This window comes from Peromyscus californicus, unplaced genomic scaffold (genome assembly GCF_007827085.1).
Source record: "Peromyscus californicus insignis strain IS unplaced genomic scaffold, ASM782708v3 Scaffold_3__1_contigs__length_106647218, whole genome shotgun sequence".
Taxonomy (NCBI): domain Eukaryota; kingdom Metazoa; phylum Chordata; class Mammalia; order Rodentia; family Cricetidae; genus Peromyscus; species Peromyscus californicus.
The window spans coordinates 57,116,561-57,142,554 of NW_026294551.1; the positions used below are offsets into that span (position 1 = coordinate 57,116,561).

General features: G+C 40.6%; 1 protein-coding gene across 5 annotated transcripts in view; it reads left to right on the forward strand.

The window, feature by feature from the left end:
• The window catches only part of Map2k4 (mitogen-activated protein kinase kinase 4), a 96,961-nt gene continuing 70,967 nt past the window's right edge, over positions 1–25,994 (forward strand). The window contains exons 1-3 of one of the 5 annotated variants that reach the window (XM_052756906.1): positions 1–211; positions 13,025–13,090; positions 17,805–17,879. In XM_052756906.1, coding sequence (XP_052612866.1) covers positions 94–211; positions 13,025–13,090; positions 17,805–17,879 — 259 coding nt within the window. In that variant the 5' untranslated portion in view covers positions 1–93. The remainder of the gene's footprint in view (positions 212–13,024; positions 13,091–17,804; positions 17,880–25,994) is intronic. The other 4 variants (XM_052756907.1, XM_052756908.1, XM_052756909.1 and 1 more) reach the window with 4 other exon arrangements.

Here is a 25,994-nt window from a genome sequence, read left to right on the forward strand (position 1 = left end):
CAAGGCGGCGCACGCCGCGCCCTCAGCGGAGCGAGAGGCCGAGCTTGCTGCATTGCAGCCGCCGCGGCGCCGCTCGGCTCCTCACTTCCAACAATGGCGGCTCCGACCCCGAGCGGCGGCGGCGGCGGCGGCGGCTCCGGGGGCGGTGGCGGCACCCCGGGCCCCATCGGGCCTCCCGCCCCCGGCCACCCGGCCGTCAGCAGCATGCAGGGTAAGGACGGCGGGCGCGCCGAGACTACGGGGCCCCTCGCGAGGCGCTCGGCTGAACCGCGGCCTGTGAGCCGCCGCGTCCCCGGGGCTGTCTGAGGAAGCCGCCCGAGCTCCGCGTCCCGGGCCCGGCCTCGCCCCGTCTCCCCGCCCCGGGCCCGGCGTGGGTTGCCCGCTGCGGCGGCTCTGGCTTCGCCGGCTCGGGCCCACCTGGCTGCCCCCCGCCCGCCGCTCACCTGGCGCCCGCGGGCTTCGGGATCGTGCGCGGCCGGGGCCTCTAGCTCGCAGGTCGGCCGCGTCCCGGCCCTCGGCCCCGCCGCCCCCGCGCGCCGCAGTGGGGCCGGCTCAGGGCCATCTTGCGCCTCGCCGGGCGTCGCTGGAGCCGGGCCCCTGCGCTTCCCCTCGCCCCCCGTCCCCGTCCCCCAAACTTTGCAGGGTGTCTGCGTGGGAGGGGCGGGGGTTCGCAAGGGCCCTGTGCCACCTGTAAGGTGGGGAGACAGCCGTTGGCCCCGGAGAGGCGTTTAGACCCAGGCTGGAGATGTGTGTTCTCCTCGCATGCAGAGAAGAAAATCAGATAAAAATAGAAGACCGAGTTCGGCTGAAAGGGAGAGAGATTCAGGAAACCGGATGGCAGAGGTCAAAGTGATCCTGTCTGGGCATCTGAGACAGCTCTCCTGTAATGGCCTTTCCCCACTGGGAGGCCTTAGTATCTCTATGTGGGTTTTGACAGGTGATGTCAAAATACAGGCCTGGGCTCATTATGGACCATATCTTAAGTTTACTGGAGGGATTTGGGGTAGTAGTGCTATTTTTGAAACAGACAAACCCAGAAATCCTTTGAAAACTTTAGCAAAAGACTCATGCTGAATTATTAAGAGTCACTTGGATATCCTTGTTATCAGTATGACCATGGTTTCTTTTTGATTAAACTCCCCATAAAGGGCTTCTTGTGTCTGGTTAACAGATTGTATGTTGAATATTTCGTGTTTGTGATAGCATACCATGATTCAGGCAGCAGAAATATGATCTGTGTTTGCATTCTCTCCGTGTAAGAAAAATTTAGTCTATATATTAAACTATGATAGACACATCAACAGAGGAGCTCAGCATTCAGAAGATGTATTCTGTGCGGTCCCTAAGTTAATTAATTCAAATTGAGTTAGTTATTGGATGCCTGCTATGCTGCATATTACATTATATAGAATCCAGGGGTGATTTCTTGATCTCAGACTTTTACTGTCTTCTAAGATAATTTAGTATTATCTTGTCTTGTGTCTTGTCCACAATGGGTGACTTGAAGTTTTTAAAAAATATTTTAAGGGTAGAGACATAGCCTGATCTGAGTTCAATCCCTGGGACCTCCATGGCAGGGAGAGGGCTGATTCCCTCAAGTTGTCCCCTGACCTCCACTTGAACACACAATAAATAACTCAGTAAAATAATACATATATATCTCAAGGGTTGTTTTTGTCTGTTTTTGTTTTTTTTTTTTTTTTTTGAGGGAAGAGGCTGACAGTTTGAAAAACCTGTGTTAATTTTTTTCTTCATGTTGTTCAGAAAATATTGAGCAACTGCTTAGAGCCAGCACAGTGCTGTTCTGAGTGTGTAGACACCCGTGAACACAGCCATCTCACTTCTGATGGAGCATGCCCCTTTGAGAATGGAGAAGGGAAGACATGTAGGTAAATAGTAGAGGTTGCTTAAGAAAAATGAAGGCAACAAGCTGGGTTCTGTGATGGAAGGTAACAGGGCAGTCTCCTTGATGAGATGGATGGAGAAAGCCTGTCTGGAAAGAACAGAGATGGGGGAGAAAGACTGTCTGGAAAGAACAGAGATGGGGCCAAGGCAGAGAGAAGAGTGAATGTGAAGATTCTGCAGTCAGGGAGAGCTCCTAGAAACTCAAAGTCACATGGTCAGGAATCAGTCTGGTGTTCTCTAGTCTCCTCTATCTCTGCTTTTTGATTTCTGGAATCCTTTTTAAAAGGGAGAAGGGCCCTAAACTGGCTTTGAATTATGGCTGAATGTTTAAGAAGACATTTTATTTTGTGTGTGTGCATGTTTTGCATGGGTGTTTGTATAAGCACCACATGCATGCCTGGTGCTGGAAAGGTCAGAAGAGGTCATCAGATTCCTGGGACTGGCTTTGCAGATGGCTGTGAGCTGCCATGTGGGTGCTGAGAATCAAACCTGGCTCCCTTGCCACAGCCACAAGTGTTCTAAACTCCTGAGCCAGTTCTCCAGCCCCTGAGTTGTTGTTACTGCCTTTTATTTTTTTTTTTTAAATCTTTACTTAAAAAATCTTTTGTCTTTGATGCAGGAAGATGCTAAGTTTTATCTTGTGTTTTGAATCGGTTTCGATTGCTCAGAATAAAGAGAAGTGTTTGAAATGTTCAAGATGATGTGTAGCATAACCTGAATTAGAAAGCTTGAGCTTAAGCAGCAAATGAGTAATTTTTTTTTCTAGTTTTGAGCCAGACTTCTCATTCTTTACCAGTGGCCTTCTTTGGATTTATTTTTACTTATTCTTTTTGAGATGAAGTCTTCCTGTATTTCCCAGACTGTCCCCTCACCCCCATTTCATATGCTTGCTACCCAAAAGACTATTTTTCTTGGAGCCATTCATGATCAGGTCCTACTGAGCAGCAGATTCAGTTTTAGCGCATATAGATTACACTTCAGCAGTCACTGGACAGTCTCCTGTAGGATAGGCACCATGCTTGACAAAGGACTTTGTACTGTTTCATGACTTGACATCTGTAGTCAACTGTGGTCCAAAGCTGGAAACATTATTTCCTTTATATTGTAATGCTTAATGGCCAGAGCTCTGGGGTCTTGGGTTTGAATCCTATCCTCTCTCCACCCCACCAAGACTTAAGCTTTCTGTGAGTATATTACCTAGCCTCTCGAAGCCTCTGTTTCTTAGTTGGAAAGTAAGAATAACACTTGTTTGCAGGCACAAGGAGAATATGCACACCAAGTGTGGGGCCTGGCATTCTGGAAGAATGCCATGAGTGTTGACCATCAGTATTCTCAGTGCTCATCCTGTTACTTGAGATGATCTCTGTCTCTACCCCATGAGTGCCTAGTCTCTTATGACCCAACTTGCACATTTCTTTTTCTAAGCTTTATTATCTGTGGGTTAGACAATTCTTCTAACCCGTTGATGTCACTGTTTTTCACTATTAAGGGATCCTAGTTTTAGAATTCCAGAGAAGATATTATTCTACTTCAAACACTAAATCCTTGTTGTTTTCTGGATCTGAGAGTCTCAAATGGTGATAATGTTGCTGTTTTGAGGTACTATTGTAGCTGTAAATAGTCTGTGGGCTGTGGTTAGCTGGAATGGGAATTGTAGTGACTTTGGCTTCTTAACAGTCATCATTTGTTCATTTAGTTACATTTTCACAAAGAAGTTGTATTTCTGATCTGGCCATTTTTAAAGCATTCTTCCCACAGAGTCTCAGTTAACAGAGAATAGCAGCTGATTTTGTTATTACTCATACATTTGAGTCTTCATTCATTCTGACTCATGTTCTTTCTCTTTAATTTCCTTATGCCCATATACAGAAGGACAAACATTTACAAGCTGAATGTGCCTTTCCTCCCTTGATTATTTGGTGACTAAAACTACCAAAATGTAGATCTGCTTACCAAGTTGAGTAAATAGTATTATAAAAATGTATTAGACTTTAGGATAAGCTTTTTTTTTTTGAGAAAGAAAAAATATTCAAATGAGCTACTATGAGTGGACTTTTATTCTCAATAATTAGTTGAGAATTGGAAAAATTATTTCCTTAGTAATCTGAGAATTTGAAAAATAATTTCCTTGATAATTTGTCATCATAGATGAATTTTAACTGAGAGGTTTCTTGAATGGTACAGTACTAAGTAATAGTGTAATTCTTTAACTCAAGAACTTATAGTGAACTTACACATGTACAATTGCCATCTTAATATTCAAGAGCCTTTCTCTTGGTGGCTTGTAAAAGCCTAGGTATTTAACCAAGTTAGTGGAAGCATGTCAGGTGGTCAGTCTCAGGTGAGCTGGGCATAAAAGTCTAGGACCTAATGTTCCATGAAGTCACCACGGGTATGTTCGAGAATAACAAATATTCTGGTGAATAAAGCTTGCCAGCTGAGAGGTGAGCAATTTCAACACTGAAAACACAGCAGGATGATTTCTTCTGTGCTGGTCCTGGCTTTACCTTTGCATGGAGCAGTGTCTTAGAAACAGGACATCCAAGTTGAGAGAATGCTGGATTTGGACTAGGAAAAACCAAGGCTTAGAGTCTGCCATATGCAGGCTCTGCACCCTTGGGAAATTACCAGATTTGTGTAATTTCCTATAAGTTTTCATCTATTAAAATAGAGAATACACACCTTATGAATCACATTAGGTTATTGCATGTGAAAATGCCTTAAATCATAAAATATTATGCATATGTAGAGATTACTAGAAATGATATTTACCTGCTTTAGTTGCTAGTCATTTAATATGTAATGACGTTGGGGAGATGGCTCAGTCTGTAAAGTGCTTGTTGTGCAGGGATGAGGCCCTGAGTTTGGATCCCCAGCACCCATGTGAAAGGCTGGGCATGGCAGCATGCACCTATAATTCTAGCCCTGGGAAGTGAAATACAGAAGGATTTCTGGAGCTTGCCAGCCAGCAGGCTCAGTGAGAGATGCTGTTTCAAAACATAAGTTGGAGAGCGATTAAGGAAGATAGTGTATGTTGACCTCTGGCTTCTACATGAATACAAACCTGAATGCACAGATGCACATACACAATAAATTAAAGAAGACTGTTAAAAAAAAAATAGAGCCTTAAACTCATAGTTAGGAACTTTCACTTTAAAAATGCCTATTTTTCAAAGTAGTTAGCATAGTTATAATTTATCATGTTTTTATTTGTTTGTCTAGATTGGGTCTTGCCCTGTATGCTGGACTTAGACTTGTAATCTTTCTAAGGGTTGAGACTACAGGTGTGGACCAGCATGTCCAGTTTAGAATCCCATTGATTCTGAGAAACACTGAGCCATTTGTAAAGCACTTGCTGTACAAGTAGCTGTAAGCAGAAATGTACCTCAGGTTCTCTTAATGTGTTGATCTAGGCAATTTTTCTTTATTTTCTCCTTAGGTCTTAAGTGAAGGTATATAGTATGTGATTAATGCCCACATATTTAGCTCTCAGGTGAGCATTTGATATGTTCCAGTTAAAGTAAAGGTATGATAAATTTATGCAGGAACATAAACTTTAAAATGTCATGAAGTGTGTCTGTTAAGAGAAAGTAGAGATTTAAGATCACTGTGCTGTCTCTTCCCAGCAATATTTAAATGTATAAAACATACACGAAAACCTGCCTTTGATTTGGTGTGTGGTTTAAAGAACCGAATTCAGGGTTGGGAGTGTAGCTGAGTTGGTAGAATGTTGCCTAAATGCAAGAAACCCTGGATTCTAGTCTAAGCACCATATAAACTGGGTGTAGGGAATGCTGTGACCCAGCCCTGGGAAGTGGAGGCCGAAGGAACAGAACCTCAGCATCATTCTCCACTACATAGTGGGTTCAAGACCAGCCTGGGATATATAAGACTATTACACACACACACACACACGCACACACACACACACACACACACACACACACACGCTCTCACAACAAACAAACAATAGATCCTGACTGTAGACAGTGAAGAGTTCCAAATCCTATAGTTGCCTATTTGTCCCAGAATACTGTTTCTTTGTATGTACATGTGGGGTGCATAAGTTGTGAGTACATGTGTGTGTGTAAGGATGCATACAGGTAGGAGTCAGAAATCTGCTTTGAGATAGCCATTCGTTTAAAAAATGGTGTCACTGGGACCTGAGGACCTTCAATTAATCTAGACTGGCTAGCTAATGAGTCAAGGAGCCCTTGGTCTGTCACCCTGCTCTGGGGTTACAGGCATATGCCACCTATACCTGGCCTTTTATATGGATATTAGCTATTGAACTTGAGACCTTGTGTTTGCACTGTGGCTTAGTTACTTTTTGTGTTGCAGTGATAAATGGCTTGGCAAAAGCAACTCAAGGAAGGAAGGTTTGTTTTGGTCCACAGTTCCAGGTTTAGTCTGCCACGGCAGGGAAGTCACAGTGGCAGGAGTTTGAAGTTGATGGCCACATTGTACCTATAGTCACGAAGAAGAGAGCAATGAATGCTTGTATTCAGTTCACTTTCTCTTTTTTATATATACTGTCCAGAATCCTAGCCCAGAAATGGTGCCCCCCATGCCCCCCCACATGCCCCCCCCAGAGAGGGGGGGGTGAGTGAGTGAGTTTGAGACATCTCACTTCTTTTAACTTAATCAAGATACTCTTCCACCCAGGTAGTTTTAAATCTCATCAGGTTGACAACAGAGATTAACCATCACACATGGCAACACTTTACTATGCACTTCATTCCCAGCCCCAGACAACATTTCTTTTACTATTTTTTAACATGACCTGGTATGAATACAGTGTAGTAAATTAGTTCCCCCCTAAAGCATATGTTGAAATTCTCTTATATGCCTTCAAAAATGAGAGCAAAATTAATAAGATTAAGTAAGAATACTCTTTTAGAATATATACATTCTCCCGTTTTGTCTAATGTACCTTGGAGTGATGGTGTGGTGAAAGGAGCCCTAAGATCAGCTAAACCGGTGACCAGTACAAGGAGCCATCAGCTAATAGCTAACACTACCCAAGGTGGGCCTTTCCAAGGAGAAAACAGACCGTGTGCAGCTTGATTGTCCAAGAACAACACATGGTACCCACCACTAGGGAAGAGCATAGAAGTGGATAGTACATGAACCTTCACAGCTCTGCTGTATTTCATCTTACTCAAAATTGCTGAAACAGTTTTTAAGAAGGATAAGGAAAGTGCTACTACGTGTGTGTGTGTGTGTGTGTGTGTGTGTGTGTGTGTGTGTGTGTGTGTGTGTGTTGACTGCAGGCACAGGGGTGCATATGGGGCTGGGGACACACATATAAATGACATATTTATAGGTATTGAATGTGTGGCTTTGCCAAGAAGTGACATTATTAAGTGTCTCCTGATTCTATTTTATTTTTTGTGTATGGGTATTTTGTGTGCATGTATGTATGTATACCATGAACATGCCTGGTGTCTGGAAGGCCAGAAGAGGATATTGTGTTTCCTGGGACTGGAGTTACACATGATTGTGAGCCACCATCTTGGTGCTGGGAATTGAACCCAGGTCCTCTGGAAGAGCAGCCAGTGCTCATATCCATGGAGCCCTCTCCCCAGCCCCTCTTCTGATTCGTTTGGCAATTTCTCTGGGACCTGGGTTAGGTGCTTATCAGGAAGTAATAGTCACTTTAGGGGATGTCAGAGGCTTCAGGACACCAGACTGCACAGTTAGAGCTGTAGACAAGACATTTATTTGAAAAACAGTGTCTGTTTTTGCCTCTGTTGACACAGAAGACTGTTGTGACCTCAGAAGGTGTGCAGATTTTTTTCTCACCAGCAAGCCAGGGATCAGTTTTGCTGGGTGGCTTCTACTTCAGTTCTGATACTGTTTGTTAGGAGATCAGAACTGATTGCACAGCTTGATTATCTTCCCCACCTTTACATGCCAGTTGAAAGCTCAGAAATTGGAGTTCCTGATCCAGGAAACAAGCTCACTTGTTTATATGAAGAATATTACAAGGGATACAGAGGAGAAGATTCCTAGGGCAAGGTAAGAAGAGGGATCTTGGAGAGCACACAAGAGAGAGAGAGAGAGAGAGAGAGAGAGAGAGAGAGAGAGAGAGAGAGAGAGAGAGAGAGAGAGAGAGAGAGATCCCCCCAGAAGCTCACTGCATCTTCTCTTGCGGGATATTTATGGAGACTTCATTGCATATCCTATGCTCATAGACTAGATGGGGAAACTTAGCAAGGCTGGTCTGCCTTACAGTCCTGGCCTCTCTGAGCAGCCTTCCTGCCTTCAGGTTATGGGCCAGAACTCCTCTGGATTATGGAAGATCCTACAGCCTACTCTACTGTAGGAGGGGTAGGTCAGAAAATCTCTTTTTGGGTGCTAGAGATGGAACTCAGGTTCTCAAGCATGCTGAGCAGATGCTATTCACTTTGGTGGCATCCCTAGCAGCCAGAGAAATTCAGTGCCAGGACTGAGAAGTCAGGGACGATTAGAGCTCTTAAAACTGTTGAGGAAGAGAAACTCTTTTTTCCATGGCCTGCCTGCCTTAGGGAGGGAGTTACCAGCCAAAAACTGTAGGTGGAAACCAAAACATAGCATAGAATGTTGGTGTGGGGTTAGCCAAGAGCTCTTCCTTGTTATCCTGTTAGGTTCCTGGGAATAAAAAGAAGATGGGCTTTGTGTAGTGTAAGCTGCTCTGATGAACACCTGGAAAAGCAGAGAAGGTGCTGTTGGTGTTGCTCATCCAAGGGAGGGAACAGGATAACTGTTTCTACAGTAATGAAAACCTGCTCTATTTGGCTTCTTTACTAGACATTTTGATCATCCCAGAACACTCTGGATCTTACTGAATCTGACAGAAGATAGGTCCTTACTTAATGTCACACAATCCTAAATCGTTCACCCTGGGATGCTACATTGAAACAATGTGGTATTCAGTTGTGCACTCACAAAGTAGAGAGGGTGGCTGTTGGCCACACGGAGAAAAAGAGTGGGCATATATGGAATACAAAATCCTGAGTTTAAAAATCATAGGAAGAATTTGATGACTGGAGTCTCCGTGAGGTAGACAACCTGGAATTACTAAATTAGGGAAGCTCCCTTTTGATAACAACGAGAAATAAAAAGGAAACAGCCCATCAGAAAAGAAGTCTTGTAGAAGTTACTCTGAAGTACAGTGAAAATACAAAGTTAGGACAAATTTAGATAACTTGATTTTAGGGCGATAGTGATGTGCTGGGTGTAACTGTGCTGTCAGAGACGTGCCAGGATTTTGAGGTGGAAGCTGGAAGGTGGCCACAATAATCTCCAGGCTTGTGCTAGAAGGAAGGATTTGTACCTGGGCTGTGGCATGAGCCAGTAAGAAGTCTCTGATTTCTTTTATGTTAATGTGGCTTCGTGATGTATTTCAGCAACTCGAAGCCCTAAAATGCTCAGATGAGGAGGGTATGTACTGTACTATACTGCCAACCCAAAGGAAGGAGAGCAGAGACAACTACATAACTCTGTAAGGGCCCTACACAACTGAAGCTAGGCTTAACCACAGCTTTCAACCCCAGAGCTTACTGGATATTATTTTAACTTTTTTTTTGTCAGTTAAAATTCTTTTTTTTAAATTTTTATTGATTCTTTGTGGATTTCACATCATGCATTCCAATCCCACTTATCTCCCTGTCCCCTCGCATTTGCCCTCTGCCCTTGCAACCTCTCCCTTAAAAAACAAAACCAAATTTAAAAGAAAAAACAAAAAACAAAGAACCAAAGCAAAAACAAAAATGAAAAAGAATCTTGTAGAAGCTGTGGTGTGGCCCAGTGAGTCACACAGTTTACCCTTTAGTCCATACATCTTTATTTGTAAGTGTTCATCTCTATGAGTCATTGCTCTGGTTTGAGGCCTCTGGTTTCTGCTACACCCCCAGTAATGGGCTCTCACTGGGGCTCTTCTTAGATATCCTGTTGTTGTCCTGTGCCATAGAGATCCTCCTGTTTTGAATTTTAACTTTATATATAAACAAGAAATCTGGAGCTGTTTCATAGAGCACCTTCAAGTGCTGGTGTGATGATGCCCCTCATTTTGTTTACCACAGTATTTCTGCTTGGGTTCTGCCTTTATTTTATAGCATAACCAGGCTTTTAAAGTATTACGGACCATCTCCCTACAGTAAATTACAGATTTCCAGTAATGGCCTGTTAAGAGATCTCATACTTGAAGGGAGAAGTTGAGAATGAGGGGAAAGTCTGGGATGAGCCAGAGCAAGAGGGAGGGGAGATCCTCATATAGCTTTATTTCCTTTGTTGCCTTATTAACATTGGTGCTGTAGAGTCTGGATACTGCCTCTTTGGTTAGAGGAAAGCAAAGGTTTACTTGTCTGGGACCAGGAAAATAGAAGGATTTCCCCTGGATGCAGTAGGGAGAGTGAAGTAGAGGGTCATAAAATTGAGTCCTAAAGAGTAGATAAGGGTATAGAGAACGGAGGGAAGGCTTGCATGATCAGTTACTATCAAAAGATTGACTGACAGCTAGCACTCCTGAGGTGGAAGACTTAGTGTAGATGAATGGCAGGATAGAGTTTAGGTGATAGGAGACGCCTCAGATTGAACAGATGTGTGTATATTAGTGGGAACACACACGCTACAAAGGTGAAGGTATTGGGGTCTCCTTAGCGGTTTACTCCAACCAGCTGCACAAGCTCTTTGAGTATAATGAGCACAGTGATCCACTGGGCACTAACTTCCTGACTTGCACAAGTGTTTCACACAGACACACATGAGGCATAAAATAATTTAGCTAGAATAGTTTTTTTAAACATATTTAATTGATGTTTTTGAAAAGTGGTAGAATTATCAAGGAAATGGTGAAATACTGTGTTGTAGTTGGTTATTCTTTGCCTGTCAGTGGCCACATGTTTGCAGAGAGTGAGAAGTAGTTCTTAGAAGTGAACAATTGAGGGTTCAGAATTCAGACACTTAGTTATCTCATCCATAGTTACGTAAAAGGAGCAAGTTTATAGTTCTGCATCAAGACCTTCAAACCTTCAGTTGAACAACTCTGGATTGATGGCAGAACTTAAAGTTTTAGGAATTTTGTTTAGCATTCAAACTAGGTTAGTTCTAATGTGGAGCAGTAATAATTGGTGGTAGTTTGCCATTCTCAGCCCCACCTTCTTTACGTGCTAGGTAAATGTTCTTCCACTGAGCCATTCCTCAGCCCTCTGTTTTTTGTTTGTTTGTTTTTATCAGACTTTATTGTGTATTTGTGCATGTGAAGCCTTGTACTCAGTTTTGACTCATGCTTTTACATACACCTTTCAAGTATATGTGTGTGTGTGTGTGTATGTGTGTGTATGTATATATATATATATATATATATATATATATATAATTTTTTTTTTTTGAGGCTGGTCAGAGACCTGCCTGCTTTTGTCTCTGCCTTCCCAGTGCTAGGATTAAAGACTTGTGCAACTATTTTGCTTGCTCCACCATTCACATTGCTACTTTGTTCATGGTTCTTTCACCCCCTCCCCCTTCCCTCCTGTAACAGCCATTTGCTTTGAAGAATAAGTTAACCGTTGTCTTAAGTATGATTGTTACTTTGTTTCCCAGTCTCTCCTGGGATGACTAAACTTGCTTCTGAACTTGGAGTCTCTCTCAGGGTTCTCTTCGAGTGCTGTTTCCAGGGAGCCCTTTCCTCCTGACTTGGACTCTGCTCGTTTTGCCTGGTAGGAGGCAGGCTAGCTTTTGGATGCTCCAGTGTGAAGACCCTGGATTTCTAGTTTTCGTCCTGTATTCTCTTCTGCTGCATAGTTGATGGTACAGCACCTTACCTTCATGTAGGATTTGAGTACACTGCTGTCCAGGCTTCCCAGGACTTTGTTCTCTTGAAGTTTCTATTTCTGTCTCCTTTTTGATTACCATTTTCGAGATTCAATGGTCAGCAATAGGTTACTTAGTTGTGTGAAAGTAGCTGCATAAGCATTTTCCAGCTTTTATTCATTGTAAATGTTAATTGTATCTTCTTAGAGTGTTAAGGATTTTGGCAACTGGATATGAAGGACTAGTAAAACTTCTTTTACATTGAGCTCTTAAAGAAAACATGTTTTGATTAAGAATTTGTATAAACAATTTGTTTCTCCTCCCATTTTGTTTCCCAAGGCAGTAATACATACAAGTAAAGGCAGATTTCTAAGAAAACCACATGACTTGACTGAGTAAACTAGGGGGTAAAAGAATGTTTTGCAAAGGCATTGGGCTTCATTTTGATTTGTGAGACAGGATCTTGCTATGTAGCTTTAGCTGGCTTCAAACTTGTAACCCCCACCTTGTCCTGGGTGCTGAGACTTGTAGTTGCTTTACTTTGTAAATGACTTACTGTACAGGGCCATTTGACAGATAATGATGTATGGATATGGTGCATACACAGGGTATCACCAGGTCCTATGAGAACTGGAGATAAGTTCATATGAGAGGGTACAGATTTTCTTTCTATAACTTCTAATGATCCACGCTGCCATAGCATTCCCAAGGATACCTTTTTGAGGGTGGGGTGGGGCAGGGGAATAAGGTCTCATTTGCTATATAGGCCAGGTTGGCCTCAAACTAGAGGCAATCCCTCATGAGTGCTGAAACTACAAAGCATCCATTACACCTGGCAAGAACTGCCCCCACACCTGCTATAAGAGAATTTTACCTTTTCTTCAGTGATTTTATTCTTGTCACTTGAAGTTAGCAAATTGTTTAGAAAATTTTGTTTTATTTAAGTTTTATAGCTTATGAATTACTAAAGTTTCTTAATCATGGGTAATAATTAGCTTGGGCATTTCTAAATCAATAATTTTGGCTAGTAAAATAAATTGTAATGTATTCTGAATTTATAGGTTGAAAACGTTAAAAAAATTGATGAAACAGTCTTTAAAACTTTTTATTGACTATGTGGGAAAAATAAAGACTAATGATAAAAGATGATTTAAACTTTGAGTGTACTGCAGTGCATTTGAAAGAGCTGAGTTTTTACAGGAAGCCCTCTGCTGTCCTTGTCTCTATGGTGGGGTAAAGTGGTTTGAACTGTTCTTGCATTAGTTTTATTCACAATGTAATATAGAGATGCAATGTCATGTTCTGATTTGGTTTCTTTGATTTACAGCAAATGAACTGCAACTTATCTCTTTTACTTTAGGCTTTCAGATAAACTTCTGTGAAAAGGCACAAAGTAAGCTAAAATTTTGATATTCTGTTACTTTTTTTTCCATATCCATCTTGGTATTGGGAATGTGTCCACTGTTGTTTCAACTAACAGACCATGGTGATTTTACAATGAAAGAGCTTCCATTTTTCATTCTGTTCCTTCCCATTCTTTGTTATATTCTTGACCATAAATTGTTCTTGTTTTTATTGAAATTCAAATAAGAAAAAGGTGTGTATAGAAAGAGAAGTATTCAAGCTTTACTGAAATTTAAATCACAAATTGCAAGTTCACCTCTAAGATTGTGGTGCAGAATGCCTTAACTGCATGTGAAGACCATCTTTTATTTAAAAGTATTTAATGCTCTTACTCTTTTTCTTTAAAACAAATCTTGTTGCAGTCATGTCTGTCTGTCTGTCTGCACCTCTTCCTCCATTAGGACGTTCATCTTCATAGACTCATAGGCTGGGCTTAGTTCAACCATAGCTCTTTAGCCATGTTATTGCTAGCCTCTGGATTCGAGTCTCAGCACCAGATAAAAAAACAAATAAAATGTTTGGGTTCATAGAATATAGAATAGATTTTTTTAAATAAAAAGACAGTAAACATATATTTTGTTTAAATAAAACAGTAAAATATATTTTGAACTTTAAACAGATTATAAAATTGCAGTTTTTTTTAAAAAAGGCTCATCTCAAGGAGACTACTCCAGTTTACATGAAAACATTCCAAAATGAAATCATTTTCTCTTCTGCTTCTTCATGTCTGGGGAAGAATGATGACCACTTGAAGTCTATCATTCTTTTTTTTTTTTTTTTTTTTTTTTTTTTTTTTTTTTTTGGTTTTTCGAGACAGGGTTTCTCTGTGTAACTTCACGCCTTTCCTGGAACTCGCTCTGTAGACCAGGCTGGCCTCGAACTCACAGAGATCCACCTGGCTCTGCCTCCCGAGTGCTGGGATTAAAGGCGTGCGCCACCACCGCCTGGCCTATCATTCTTAATAAATTAGTTTGTAGGGAGAGTTTAACCTGGAGAAAAAGCATTTCTGTTATATTAAAGTTTCTTATTTATGTTTTTTAGGGATCAAAAAGCTTAATTTTTATTGGCTGGACATTGTGGTTTTCTTTGTAATTCACTGAACAAAAATTTATTTCTTGAATGGGTTACTCATGATGTGAGTATGTGATATATGATAGAGTTGAGACAACAATATACTAGGATAAAAGTTTTTTTAGTAGGCACACTATTATCATCCTCTTAGCTTAAGTACTAAACCAAAAGTATATATGAGTTTCTGCCCATAGCAAACCTACAGTTATATAGGTATGAAGTTGTGGTTTCTATTTTATGCTATCCTAATTTTTAATACACTCATGGTAATTTTTAGCTTTCCTTTACATTTTTAACATAATATTTGCTTAATATTTAGCAATTAAAAATTTATATTATACATTCTAAGGCTGATCTATTTAGGATTTATTATTGGATTCACTGTATTCGCTTTGCCTTTAGTTCTGCTGTGTGTATAAGACAAGAGGCCCATGGTTGTGTTAAGTTTACAATGTGTGCAGTGCTGCAAAGAGCTTTGAGGATATGTTAGCAGTACCGTGGGGCTGTGAGTGGCTCTGCCCTCTCCTGCTGCTGCAGCTCTGCCTGCTATGCTGGACATGGCTGACTCTAATAATTAGAGAGGTTGAGCCCCAGAACCTCTGGGAGATTGATTGTGTGGGAGGGGCGTATGCAGACACACTTTTGCACTCACTTTTTCATGCTGCTTCTCACTGGTCCTGCTTTCTCCTGGCTTTCACCAACTCCCCCTTTGTCTTTCCCATTTCTCTTCATTTTCTGCCTTTTGAGATTCAGTATCATCATGTTCACTTCTCTATGAGGTACACATTGATACTAAAAACTGTACAGTGAGTGAGGTTCCTGTACAGAAAAGAATAACAGGAGGTACCTGCCCTTGGCAGGCTCACAGTGTAGTGGACAGAGTTGACTCCCCACTGATTATCAATATCTAACTCCTGATGCTACATGCAGACTGCTGAGAAACCGAAGCCAGGGTGAGAATGGTTAAGGAGATAATGTGTGCAGGGCACCTTTATTTCTGCTCATTTCAGGAGAGAACGAGCCTAAGAACACTGTGTCTCATGTTCACTCCTTCCATCCTTCCTTCCTCTTTTTTTCCCCTTGAGATGGGAGTTTGACTTTGTTGCTGAGATTGGCCTTGAACTTGGTGCTCAAGTGTTCTTCTGCCTCAGCCTTCTGAGCAATTGGAACTGTAGGTACATTCCACTATCCCGTGGCAGCTGCTGCTTTCTTAATGAGATCTAGAGGCTTGGGGATCCTGCTGTGGGCCTAACCTACTTCAGAGTTAGGTGGAGCTCCCTGTCTGTGTTGACTGACTCTGGAGGACTCAGGACAAGAGTGCACATATCAGGGAGAGGAGGGGGGAGCTGGAGAGTTAGTAGGGATGCCCAGCCTTTAGCCAACAACATTTGTTTTTGTACAAATCAATGCTTATATTTTAGGATAAGGATAAGCTTATATTTTAATACTTTTTCTATGATTTGATAAGTTAAAAATTTAAAGTACAATTTGTAATGTTTGCAGCAGTTTTCTAGTTTGCTTTAGATGCAAATGTTAAGTATGTTAAAGTAATCACCATTTCTTTAAAATTAAGAATTTGAAGTCATCATTTGAGTAGTTGTTCTCCAGTTGGCTCATACTTTGCCAGAAATGCCAAAGGATATTTCAGAATTGGGGAAACATATTTAATTCATTAACACTAAATAGACATCATATAGTAGTTATGGGAGAGAATGTAGCAAAGGACAGAAAATTAGACATTTTCCAGGTGCCCTTGAAGCAGCAATACCCAATTCTCCATCACAATCAAGACTGTTCTAAGATGATCATGACTAATGGAAGCTCTGAGAGATTAATGTTCCATTGTTTGACACGCACATTTCTGTTCTTTATGTTTCTATATCACTATTCGAATCAATTCTTGTGATTGCCTGTTTTAAGTTAGTTAAAGGTTATTGGAAATGTGTGTATGTATATTCACATGCACAGATAGTATGAGATTCCAATTTTAATTTGGGGTCCAGATTTTGGTAGAAATTGAATATTCACTTTGTACCTCATGTTTTTTTAAAAAATACAGTCTGTGCATGTCTAAGTTTTGATTTATAAATATTTAAGATAATATATTTTAGATAATAAAAATAAGTTATTATTTATGATAACTATATTTTTTTAAAATACTGTGGGATCATTGTTTTTTTCTAAATGTAAAATTACTTGAGGAAGAAATACCTTTTCATTTGTGAGAGTTCTAGATGTACAGTTTCTACATTCCCAACACTGAACTTCATTTAGAGCCTGTTGGTTAACTATATTCATTCATAGAGTACCTTTGTTCATGTAAATATGTGTATATAACTTATGACCAAGTTTGAATGCATCTTTTGTCTTTAGTAGATGAACTTCACAGTATGATTTGCTTGCTTTATAAGAAACAGTCTCTAGGAGTGGAGGTAAAGGTTTACTTGGAAACATATTTTTGAAATTTAAAAAAAAAAAAAAGAAAGAAAAAAAACCCCAAATACCAAGTTTGCCCGAGGTCTGCCAACCACCTGACTTTGGGGTGGCTAGGGGACAAGAACAATGCCATCACAGATCCCTGGACATAGGGTTTTCCTCAGAAAAATATCTGAAATCCTGTGCTAATCAAAATGAGAGTTTTTAGGAGGCTGTCCAATAATTTAGTTTTTATTTCTGTGTGTTTATCAGCCCATAGCAGAAGACTTCTCAGTCTCTAAAGAAAATTTGGTTTCTGTAGCTTTGCCTTTTACACTTTTGGTGGCTTTAAAAACTTCTCGTGTCTTCATTTTAAGAGTGTTTTGCTTGGGAATGTTTGCATAGCAATAGAATATTACCCCCACTTCCTCTCTTTGTGTCTCTATCTATAACCTAGGCTGATTTAGAATTCAGTTTGTAGCTCAGACTGGTCTTGGGGTTTTGCAACCCCGCTTTTAGCCTCTTGAAGCTGGGATTACAAACCTGTTTTTTAACTCTTAGTTTACAACCAAATTGTTATGTAGAAAGTATGTGCTCCAGAGGTAAGTGTTGGTCTGTAGTATTAAGTGCATTAGACTACAGCGGTAGCCATTTTTGGTCTGCACATGGATATAATGGGGAAAGGTTTATGTGTGGAAGAGAGGCTTTCTTGTGGCTGATTCTTCTTACTCTTTTTTAAAATTAGTTTTTGAGCTAGGATGTAGCTCACTATGTAGCCTAGGCTAGCTTGAACTCGTTTAGGTTATGATCCTCCTGCCTCAGCTTCTGAGTGCTAGGATTACAAGCATGTACCTTGCACCCTTAATTGTGAAACCTTTCTTTTACAGTAATTATTCTTATTGTGTTAAATTGGTGGTCATAAAATGGCAATAATAAAACTGGAGGAAGGTTGTTTCCTGAATCTTTTCAGAAGTTTACGTTAGATATTCATAGTTTGCTGAATTGATAAAAGTGTTTGTAAAAGGTGGTGTTTTGGCTTTATTGATGAGATTTTAGAGAACCAAGGAAAAGAAGTAGAGGAGAGAGGACCAATTCTTCATTTTTTAAATAAACTAAAGGCTTAAAAACTCATTTCTTTAAAAAAAATTTGTTTGTTTTTATTTTATGTATATGGATATATACCTACTTGTCTGTCTGTCTGAATCATACACATACAGGATCTTCTAAGCCAGAAGAGGGCATTGGAGCCCCTGGAAATGGAGTTACAGGTGACTGTGAGCTGCCTGATATGGGTAGGTGCTGGGAACTGAAGCTTAGTTCTATGCAAGAGCAGTAAGGCCTCTTCACTGCTGAATCATCTCCCCAGCCCTGGCTGATTATATTTCTAAATCTGTATTTTTTTTTTTTTTGTAGTAAAAGTCTTGCAACCAATGACTAAAATTTTGTCATTTAGAAATCACTGACCTCAGCTGAGCTTCTTTTTAGGAAACAAAATGAACACATTTACTGTTTTGGGGTATTAGTATAGTTTATTTAGATCGATATAGATGATGAAGTTAGTTGACAAAAGAGATTTTTGTAGAGCTGGCCCATAAGCTATAGAGGCTAATACACAGTATATTCATCACTTTCTCTGAGGACCATGATAAAATACCAGCATACAATCCTCCTTGGAACAAAAACACTTCTGTGCTAAAGTTCCAGAAATGTATCTGTGACGTATGGGCCGAGTCAGGTCCATTTGTTCTCTCTTAACAAGAGATGTTGCCTAATTGTCTTCCACCTTAGAAGGTGGTAGAACACAACTTCTCCCTGAAAATTACTTTTGTTACTAGAAGGAAGATTTCTAATGGTCGTTCCTTTTAAGCCTATGCTATTTTTGAAGAAGGAAAGCATTTAAGTGGGATTCTCTCACATTACAGTTTTCCTTCATGTGCCAGTTGCTATTACTGACTATGGAGAAGTGATTGACAGAACTTGTGTGACTGAATGGATGAGAGTAGAAGGGATGGGGAAAGGTTCCAGGGACCAGTCTTGGCTGCATTACTGTTCAAAGCTTTTCAGATTTGCTTACAAATTTAGGGTGGTGGTTTTCACATAAGGTGTGGTAAATGCTAGAGGTCCCACTACTTGGTTTTTCTGTGTTTTCCAAATCCAGACAAAAATGTCCAAGGAGGTAGGCTGTACCACCAGAAATTTGTGGCTGTTGTTTTGGTATTAATCTTATCAGGTGGGAATGCCAAGCAAACATTAACCTGAAGTGAGGACTAAGTGAAGACAAGCATATCTCCCCTTTAGAGTGGCCCTTATGACAATACTCTCTGCATGATTGAGGCCCACCTATACCTGTGTCTGAGTGCTGGAGACTTTGAAGCTGAAATAAATCTAGAGCTCCCTTTGAAAAACCCTATATTCTTAGAATGGACATGTATATACAGGCTACATGGTAGAAATAATAGGTGGTGGTGGTGGTGGTGGTGGTGGTGGTGGTGGTGGTGGTGGTGATGAAGATGATGATGATGATGATGATGATTTGAGACAGGGTCTCATCAACCTGGCCTATTCATTAATCAAAGGTTCTGTGCCCCAATTTTTTAAAAAAATACCTTTTAGTTGCTAAATCTAATTAAGTCACATTAAGTGAAAAGACATTTTTCATGAACAATATTGGCCTTCTAAGTCAAGAGACTAGCTTTTTAATTTTCTTATTTTATTTTTTCCCCAGAACCCAGCACGTGCCATTCACAATTCAGCAATAATACTGTTCCACTTCTTTCTTAACACTCTGATTAGCACACTGACTCTGAAAGTGTAAAGTGTACCCCCGACAATGTTCTAAAAGTTATCTTTTACTTTTCCTTCTTGGATCCTGAGGGTGTATGTGACAGAAAAGAAGCATGTCAGTCAGTCAGGATCTGTTTATGTACTACATACATAAGAAGCAGTAGGGTGTAGTATGTTCTCTTAGAGTGCCATTTCTTCTTGCTATTCTTAATGGAATCTAACCTTTTCAAAGACATCAGTTCATATCATAGACTATATTTATGGGCAGCAAATAGCACTTAATTTGTGTCTACTAAGAAATGAAAGATGTGGTGGTCTGAATAAGAATGGCCCCCATAGGCTCATATGTTCTAATGCTTAGTCACCAGGGAATAGCACTATTTTAGAAGGATTAAGAGGTGTGGCCTTGCTGGAGTAGATGTGGTTTTGTTGGAGAAGTGTGTCAATGGGGGTAGGCTTTGAGGTTTCAAAAGCCAATGCCAAACCCAGTTTTTCTGTCTTTCTACCTTCCCCTCCCCCTCTGATTTCGGATCAGGATGTAGCTCTCAGCTCCTGCTCCAACACCATGCATGCTGCCATTTTCCCTGCCATGATGATAATGGACTAAAGCTCTGAAACAGCACGCATGCCTTCTTTTTAAGAGTTTGCTTGCTTTTTTGTATAAGAGTTAACTTGGCCGTGGTGTCTTTTCACAGCAATAGAACAGTGACTGAGATAGGAGGCCTTTAATAAGGGTCAGAAGAAGCTATTTGTATTGTGGAAAGAGGTAGAACAGTGCTGTGATAACTGTACATACATAATACTAATTTTGCATGGATGAGCCCACTCCTTTCCCACCTTTTTTGTTTGCCTTGGTAATAACACAGTTAGATTTAAGTTAAAATTGGACTGTACTGTCTTTCTTTGAACATTCACTGTGAATTGTCTGCATCTTAAAGCTTGCTTTATCCTACTCTGTTTGCTAATGAAGTTCTTACAGAATTGGCAAGTCCAGAAGAGTTAATTACTTAATGGCTGATGGGAATCCTGATGGTAGTTGGGCAGATAAGGAAAGAGTGGATCACATTCACTTTTGACAAGAATCTGACTTTCTTATGTGGTTAATAATAATATCTTAAGCAAACTTCCTAAGGAGGAGAAATCATAACTGGAGGTTTTAGTCGTTTCTCAGCTAATGTGCTGCTGTGAATATTTTACCTGCCTGCTGCATACAGGTCTCCTTGGCCTGTTACTTGGACTTAGTGGAGCTGCAGGCCAATGTGCTTCAGCCACAAGCATTCTTGTTTTTCTTCATTGCATTGAACAACTCTTTTTATCCCATCATGGCACACACAGTTTTATAATATTGACTGACAAAATACTGATAGAATAGTAAGAAATGTGGTGAAGGTGCTCAGTGTTTTCTGTGAGGAGTTTTGTGGGGTAGAGCTCAGTGTTACAGCCCTCCCTTTCCATTAAGTAAGATCTGGGCCTTATCCCCAGTGCCACAAAACATAGGAAAGACAAAGACCTCTCTCCTCCCCTGCACTTGGGCTGGAGATGTTCTCACTAACAGCTGCTATCCTTTAGGTGTCTATTTGGTATCATATAGGGTGATGATATAGCTGTGGGGTTTTAACTCTAGACTCCTGTAAAGTCTGCAGAACCATTCATACTTGGAGTTAGGGCTGGTAGTTACTGTTGGGTGACGTGTCTCCATTACATTAATGATGACAATGTCACTGGATCTAACTGAGGCACACTCCTGAGACTCACCAGGGATCATTTGTGAAACATGAGAAATGATAGGAGCACGAATGTTCAGATTGTTCTAGCAGATCAGTGAAAATGTGTATATTTGTATTTTTAAGGACTTTAAAAACCCAACTTATTCTTTAGGTCTCAGTATGACTGAGTTTAGAGAACTGACTGTTCTCCTTTAGAAAGATCTGGAATAAGTGACAATAAATGCTAATTATAGAAAAACTGCAAATAAGTTGTTAGTGTGTATGTGTGTGCAGGTATGTTCATGATTTGTTTGTGTGTGTGAAGGCTGGAGGTCAACTTCAGGTGTTATTCCTCAGGTTCCATATACTTTGTTTTTTAAGACAGTGTCTCGCCTGGGGGTGGTGGGGCACGCCTTTAATCCCAGCTCTCGGGAGGCAGAGGCAGGTGGATCTCTGTGAGTTTGAGGCCAGTCTCAAAAACCAACCCCCCCCCCCAAAAAAAAAAAAAACCCACAAAGACAGTTTCCTATTGGTCTGGATCTTACTAAGTAGGCTAGGCTGGCTGGCCAGCAAGCCCTAAGCATCGTCCTCTCTCTGCCTCCCCAGTGCTGGGGTACAAGCATGTGCCACTTTGCCTTACTGTTATATGGGTTCTGAAGATTAAACTCAGGTCCTCATGCTTCCATGACAGATACTGTATTAACCCAGCCACCCTTCCAGCCCTCTGAAGTAGAATTTAAAAAAGGGGGTCAGGGACTTATAATTATAGCACTTCAATTATTGTGACATTTTGGAGAGTGGTGTGTGTGTGTGTGCATGCATGCATGTGTGCAGACATATACATATGTATGTTTTCTTAAAATATTGGTTTTGTCTCATTACTCATTGCCTACTTTTGTTTTTAAAGTTATTAATATGCATTGATGATTTCTAATGTTAATGGTTTCATTTTTTTATGACGTGTGTGTGTGTACACATGCATCCATATACTAGTAGTCTCATTGTGAGCATGTGGAGGTTAGAGGAGTTTCTCCTTCCACCATTTGGCTCCTGGGAATTAAACTCATGTTCTTGGACTTGATAGCAAATGCCTGTACTTTCTCTTGTTGTTGTTTTTTTAATGGTGTTTTTTCTTGACAATAATGTAATATTCCAGTTATGGATGTGCCAGTTTTTATAAGTAATGTAGCATAAATATCACTGCTTTGAACATCTTCTTTGCATACTTTTTAAATATCCTTAGCATAATTTTGTAGAAATGGATTTAATAGTTAAAGATATTTTGAAATGTTTGCTACATGCTGCCTTTTGGAACTTGGACCAGTTCACAGTTGTAGTGACAATGTGCTGCAGGTTAGTGTGGTTGACATGATAACAAGTGCTGAGACAGGTAAGAAGAAAATGAATTTTTGCCCTCCTGGCAGATGACATGGTTATGGTGGGAAAGGTACTCATTTTTCAGATAGTGGCAGATTGGGCAAGTTTGAAGAGGATGCCTACTGCTGCATTCTTTTGCTAATATTGACACTAGGATCTATTTATTTTTGGTGGGATTAAATGTTTTGATTTGTTTTATTTTTCTTATTGTTATGACCAGAGAGAAACAAAAGTAAGGGGAGGAAAAATTCATTTTGGCTCATGTTTCAGATGTTTAGTTTGTGATGGCTTGGCCCCTTGCGTTTGGGCAGACAAGTCATTGTGATAGTAGGGGCATGTGGCAGGGAAAGTTCTCCACCTTTTTTTCATACAGGAAGCAGAGAGAAGGGATTCAGCATGTGCTCATTTAGAAAGTCTCTTAGGTAGACAGCATGCCTGGATCCCGGATTCCTGTGGGCTGACATACTTCACTTAAGACTCAGAGATGTTCAAAGATTTTTGGCTTGGAAGGTAATAACAACCCTTAGCCACATACGCCCCTAAAGGTGGTGAAGACTTTGGCTATAACTGTAATAAATATTAACCATGATCTTCTCACTTTTTGCATCAGTGGTGTTGGAGATATGTGGATTTGCTGACATATTTTATAAATTGTAAATGGTCTTTAGTCTTACAAGATTGAATTTATGTTGTCCAGTTCTGGCCATATGGATAATAGAATCTTCTTTCTTATGATGCAGTGAGAAAAAACAAGCCTGTTAGGTTGAGTTGGAGGACATTGAGATACCAGCAAGTAAAATAATAAAATTGAAATCCAATAAATGCCTGTTAACACTCCTTTGTTTTAGGTATTAATTATGTATAGCACATTTGCAGATTTCAGAGGTAAATCAGGATAGTTAAACATTGAGGTTAACAGTTGAATCACAGGAACAAACTCGAGGATCAGAGGGAGGCAGGGTGGACCAGTGTGAGCATAGAGTCTCTCTGGGAACAAACTTGAAGATGAGGGTGTATGTGTGCATTTGTGCAGATGCACACTCTTGTGTGTACATTTGTAGAGGCAAATGTACATTGCAGTTGGTGTTGGATATGCTGCTTATATACATTTTACCTCAGTTTTGAGACATGATTTCTCACTGAACCTTGGAATTCACTGACTGGCAAACCCAGCGAGCCCAGGAATCCTGGGGTTATAGGATGGCACCTCTGCATTTGGCTTTTTGTGTGAGTATTGGGGACCTGAACTCCGGTCCTTATGCTTGTATAGCAAGTACTTTTCCCATGGAGCCAGTTTTGATGATTTTGAAACCAAACATAATGCTGGTTCTTAATGAGTCATGAGGAAAAGAGTGTTTTCCTCATCTGTAGAAGGTGAGTGGAGCTGTTTTCATGCCTGGATTATCATGACTGTAGATACAGAACATGAGTAGAAGACTGTCAGCTCCTTCATCAGGGTCTTTGAAGGAGGGCCAAACTGTGAGATAGGCGAAGCTGATTGTGAACATGGTGTTAAAGGTTTGTGTTGCTTGAGCAGTTAGTTCAGGGAGAATATTTTGAGTTCTTTATATGCCCAACTTTACTTAGCTCTAAGCAAAAGGATGAAGAACTCTAAATATTTTATTCTTTGAGAATTTCATATGTGCATATAATATATTTACTGTATTTTAATCATACTCACCTCCTCCCTCCCCAATTCCTCCTGGAGCCCCAATTTTCAGATTCATGGTTCTTAGTAACCTTGATGGCCCTATAGTTGACAGTGCCTTTCTTGTGGGAACTTTGAGGAGAACAATGTGTAGGTGAAGTGAGCTCATTTTGACTAGTGTGGGATGTTCTCTTCTCAGACAGATTGGACAGCAGAACTCTAAGAGTAGTGCCAAGAGGGTGCTCCCCTCAGTCCTTGGGGTCTTGGGCTGCCAAACTGCCCAGGCCAGCTGGTGGGCCAGGCATGATTTTAATTTTTCTAGTATTAACAAATGTTCTCACTTTCCACAAGCCATGAGGAGAACCAAAGTTAGGCAGTGTTTCCAACAGGGGTCCAGAGCAGTTCTTGGGAAATACATATACTGACCTGTGCTTACAGCAAAAGCATTGAGTGCAATGTATACCCACATTTCTACTCCAGTTACTTGAGCAGCTGAAGTGGAGTTACCTGGGGCAGTGTGTGTCATGTCTGTTCCCAGATCAGTAAGCATTGGGATCATTTTCCTTTTCTGGCATTGTCTTCTCATAGGAAACCCCTGAGACATCTCTAGCCTTCGGTTGGTTTCTTTCCTTCCCTTTCCTTTCCTTTCCTTCCCTTCCCCTTTCTTTCTTTCTTTCTTTCTTTCTTTCTTTCTTTCTTTCTTTCTTTCTTTCTTTCTTTCTTTCTTTCTTTCTTTCTTCCTTCCTTCCTTCCTTCCTTCCTTCCTTCCTTCCTTCCTTCCTTCCTTCCTTCCTTCCTTTTTCTTTCTTTCTCTCTCTCTCTCTTCCTTTCTTTCAAAGTTTAATTTAAAAAATTCATAGTAGTGTTATGTGTGTTTGTATTTTTAGTGATTACAAATAACCAAGGTTATAGCTCAGTGTCAGAGTTGGTCCTTAGTGTGCAGGAAGCCTCAGGTTCCATCTTCAACACCAACCCATCAGCAGGACATACCTGAATACATGGCAGCAGTGGGGACACTTGAGGAAAGGAGGAATCAGCACTGATGGGTGAGGGAAGGGGATGCTTTGAAGGAAAAGCTGATTACCTGTGGATGTTTGGAAGGAGCATCTCGGGTCTGCAAGGCCACCCTCTTCCTCCCCTGCCTTAGTCTCCTCAGCCTGAGTCCTTTCCTCCTCAAGACTAGTTTCAAGTTCATTATCAGCTAATGGTTGGCAGGGTTGGGTGTCTGCATGAGAGCTGGCAGGACAACTGGTCTTAGTCTCCTTGTAGTTGAGACCTTTGCATCTGGAGAGACTGAAAACTTATAGTTCTTTCATATATTTGTTAGTGAATGGTTGGAATAGATACTTATTTGCAGATTGAGTGTAGACCATGTTTAAATCTAACTTACATAAATCACATTGTATTAAACTATGTACGTTTGTTTTTGAAGTTAATTGCCTTTAAAGCCCCTCTCCTTCAACTTGATTTTTGTTAAGCTACAGTGCTGAAAAAGAATTCCTCTTTTCTGTGTGCTTTAACTATCTTTATCATCAAGAAAATAGCTCAAGTGAACTTTCATTGTAGCAGCTTGCTTCAGCATTCCCTGTAGTTTGCCTGTTTCTGGCCCCTCACCCACAAATTGAGAAAGTTGTTTAGTGTTTTGTTTTCATCAGTTCTTTGTTCTGTCTTTTGTCAGTTTTTGTTCATCTAGAGAGATCATGCATGATGTGTGTGTTAGTTGTTTTTAAGCACAGCATGTGACAAATGATGTTCAGCTTTTAACTTGGTGACTTCGTTGGGTTCAGCTCATTAAGATGCATGCTTGCTCATCTTTAATTTTCAATGCTATCTTTGCTATATAACCCAACATTCATAGGTTCCAGGGAATAGGACTTAGTATCTTTAGGGGT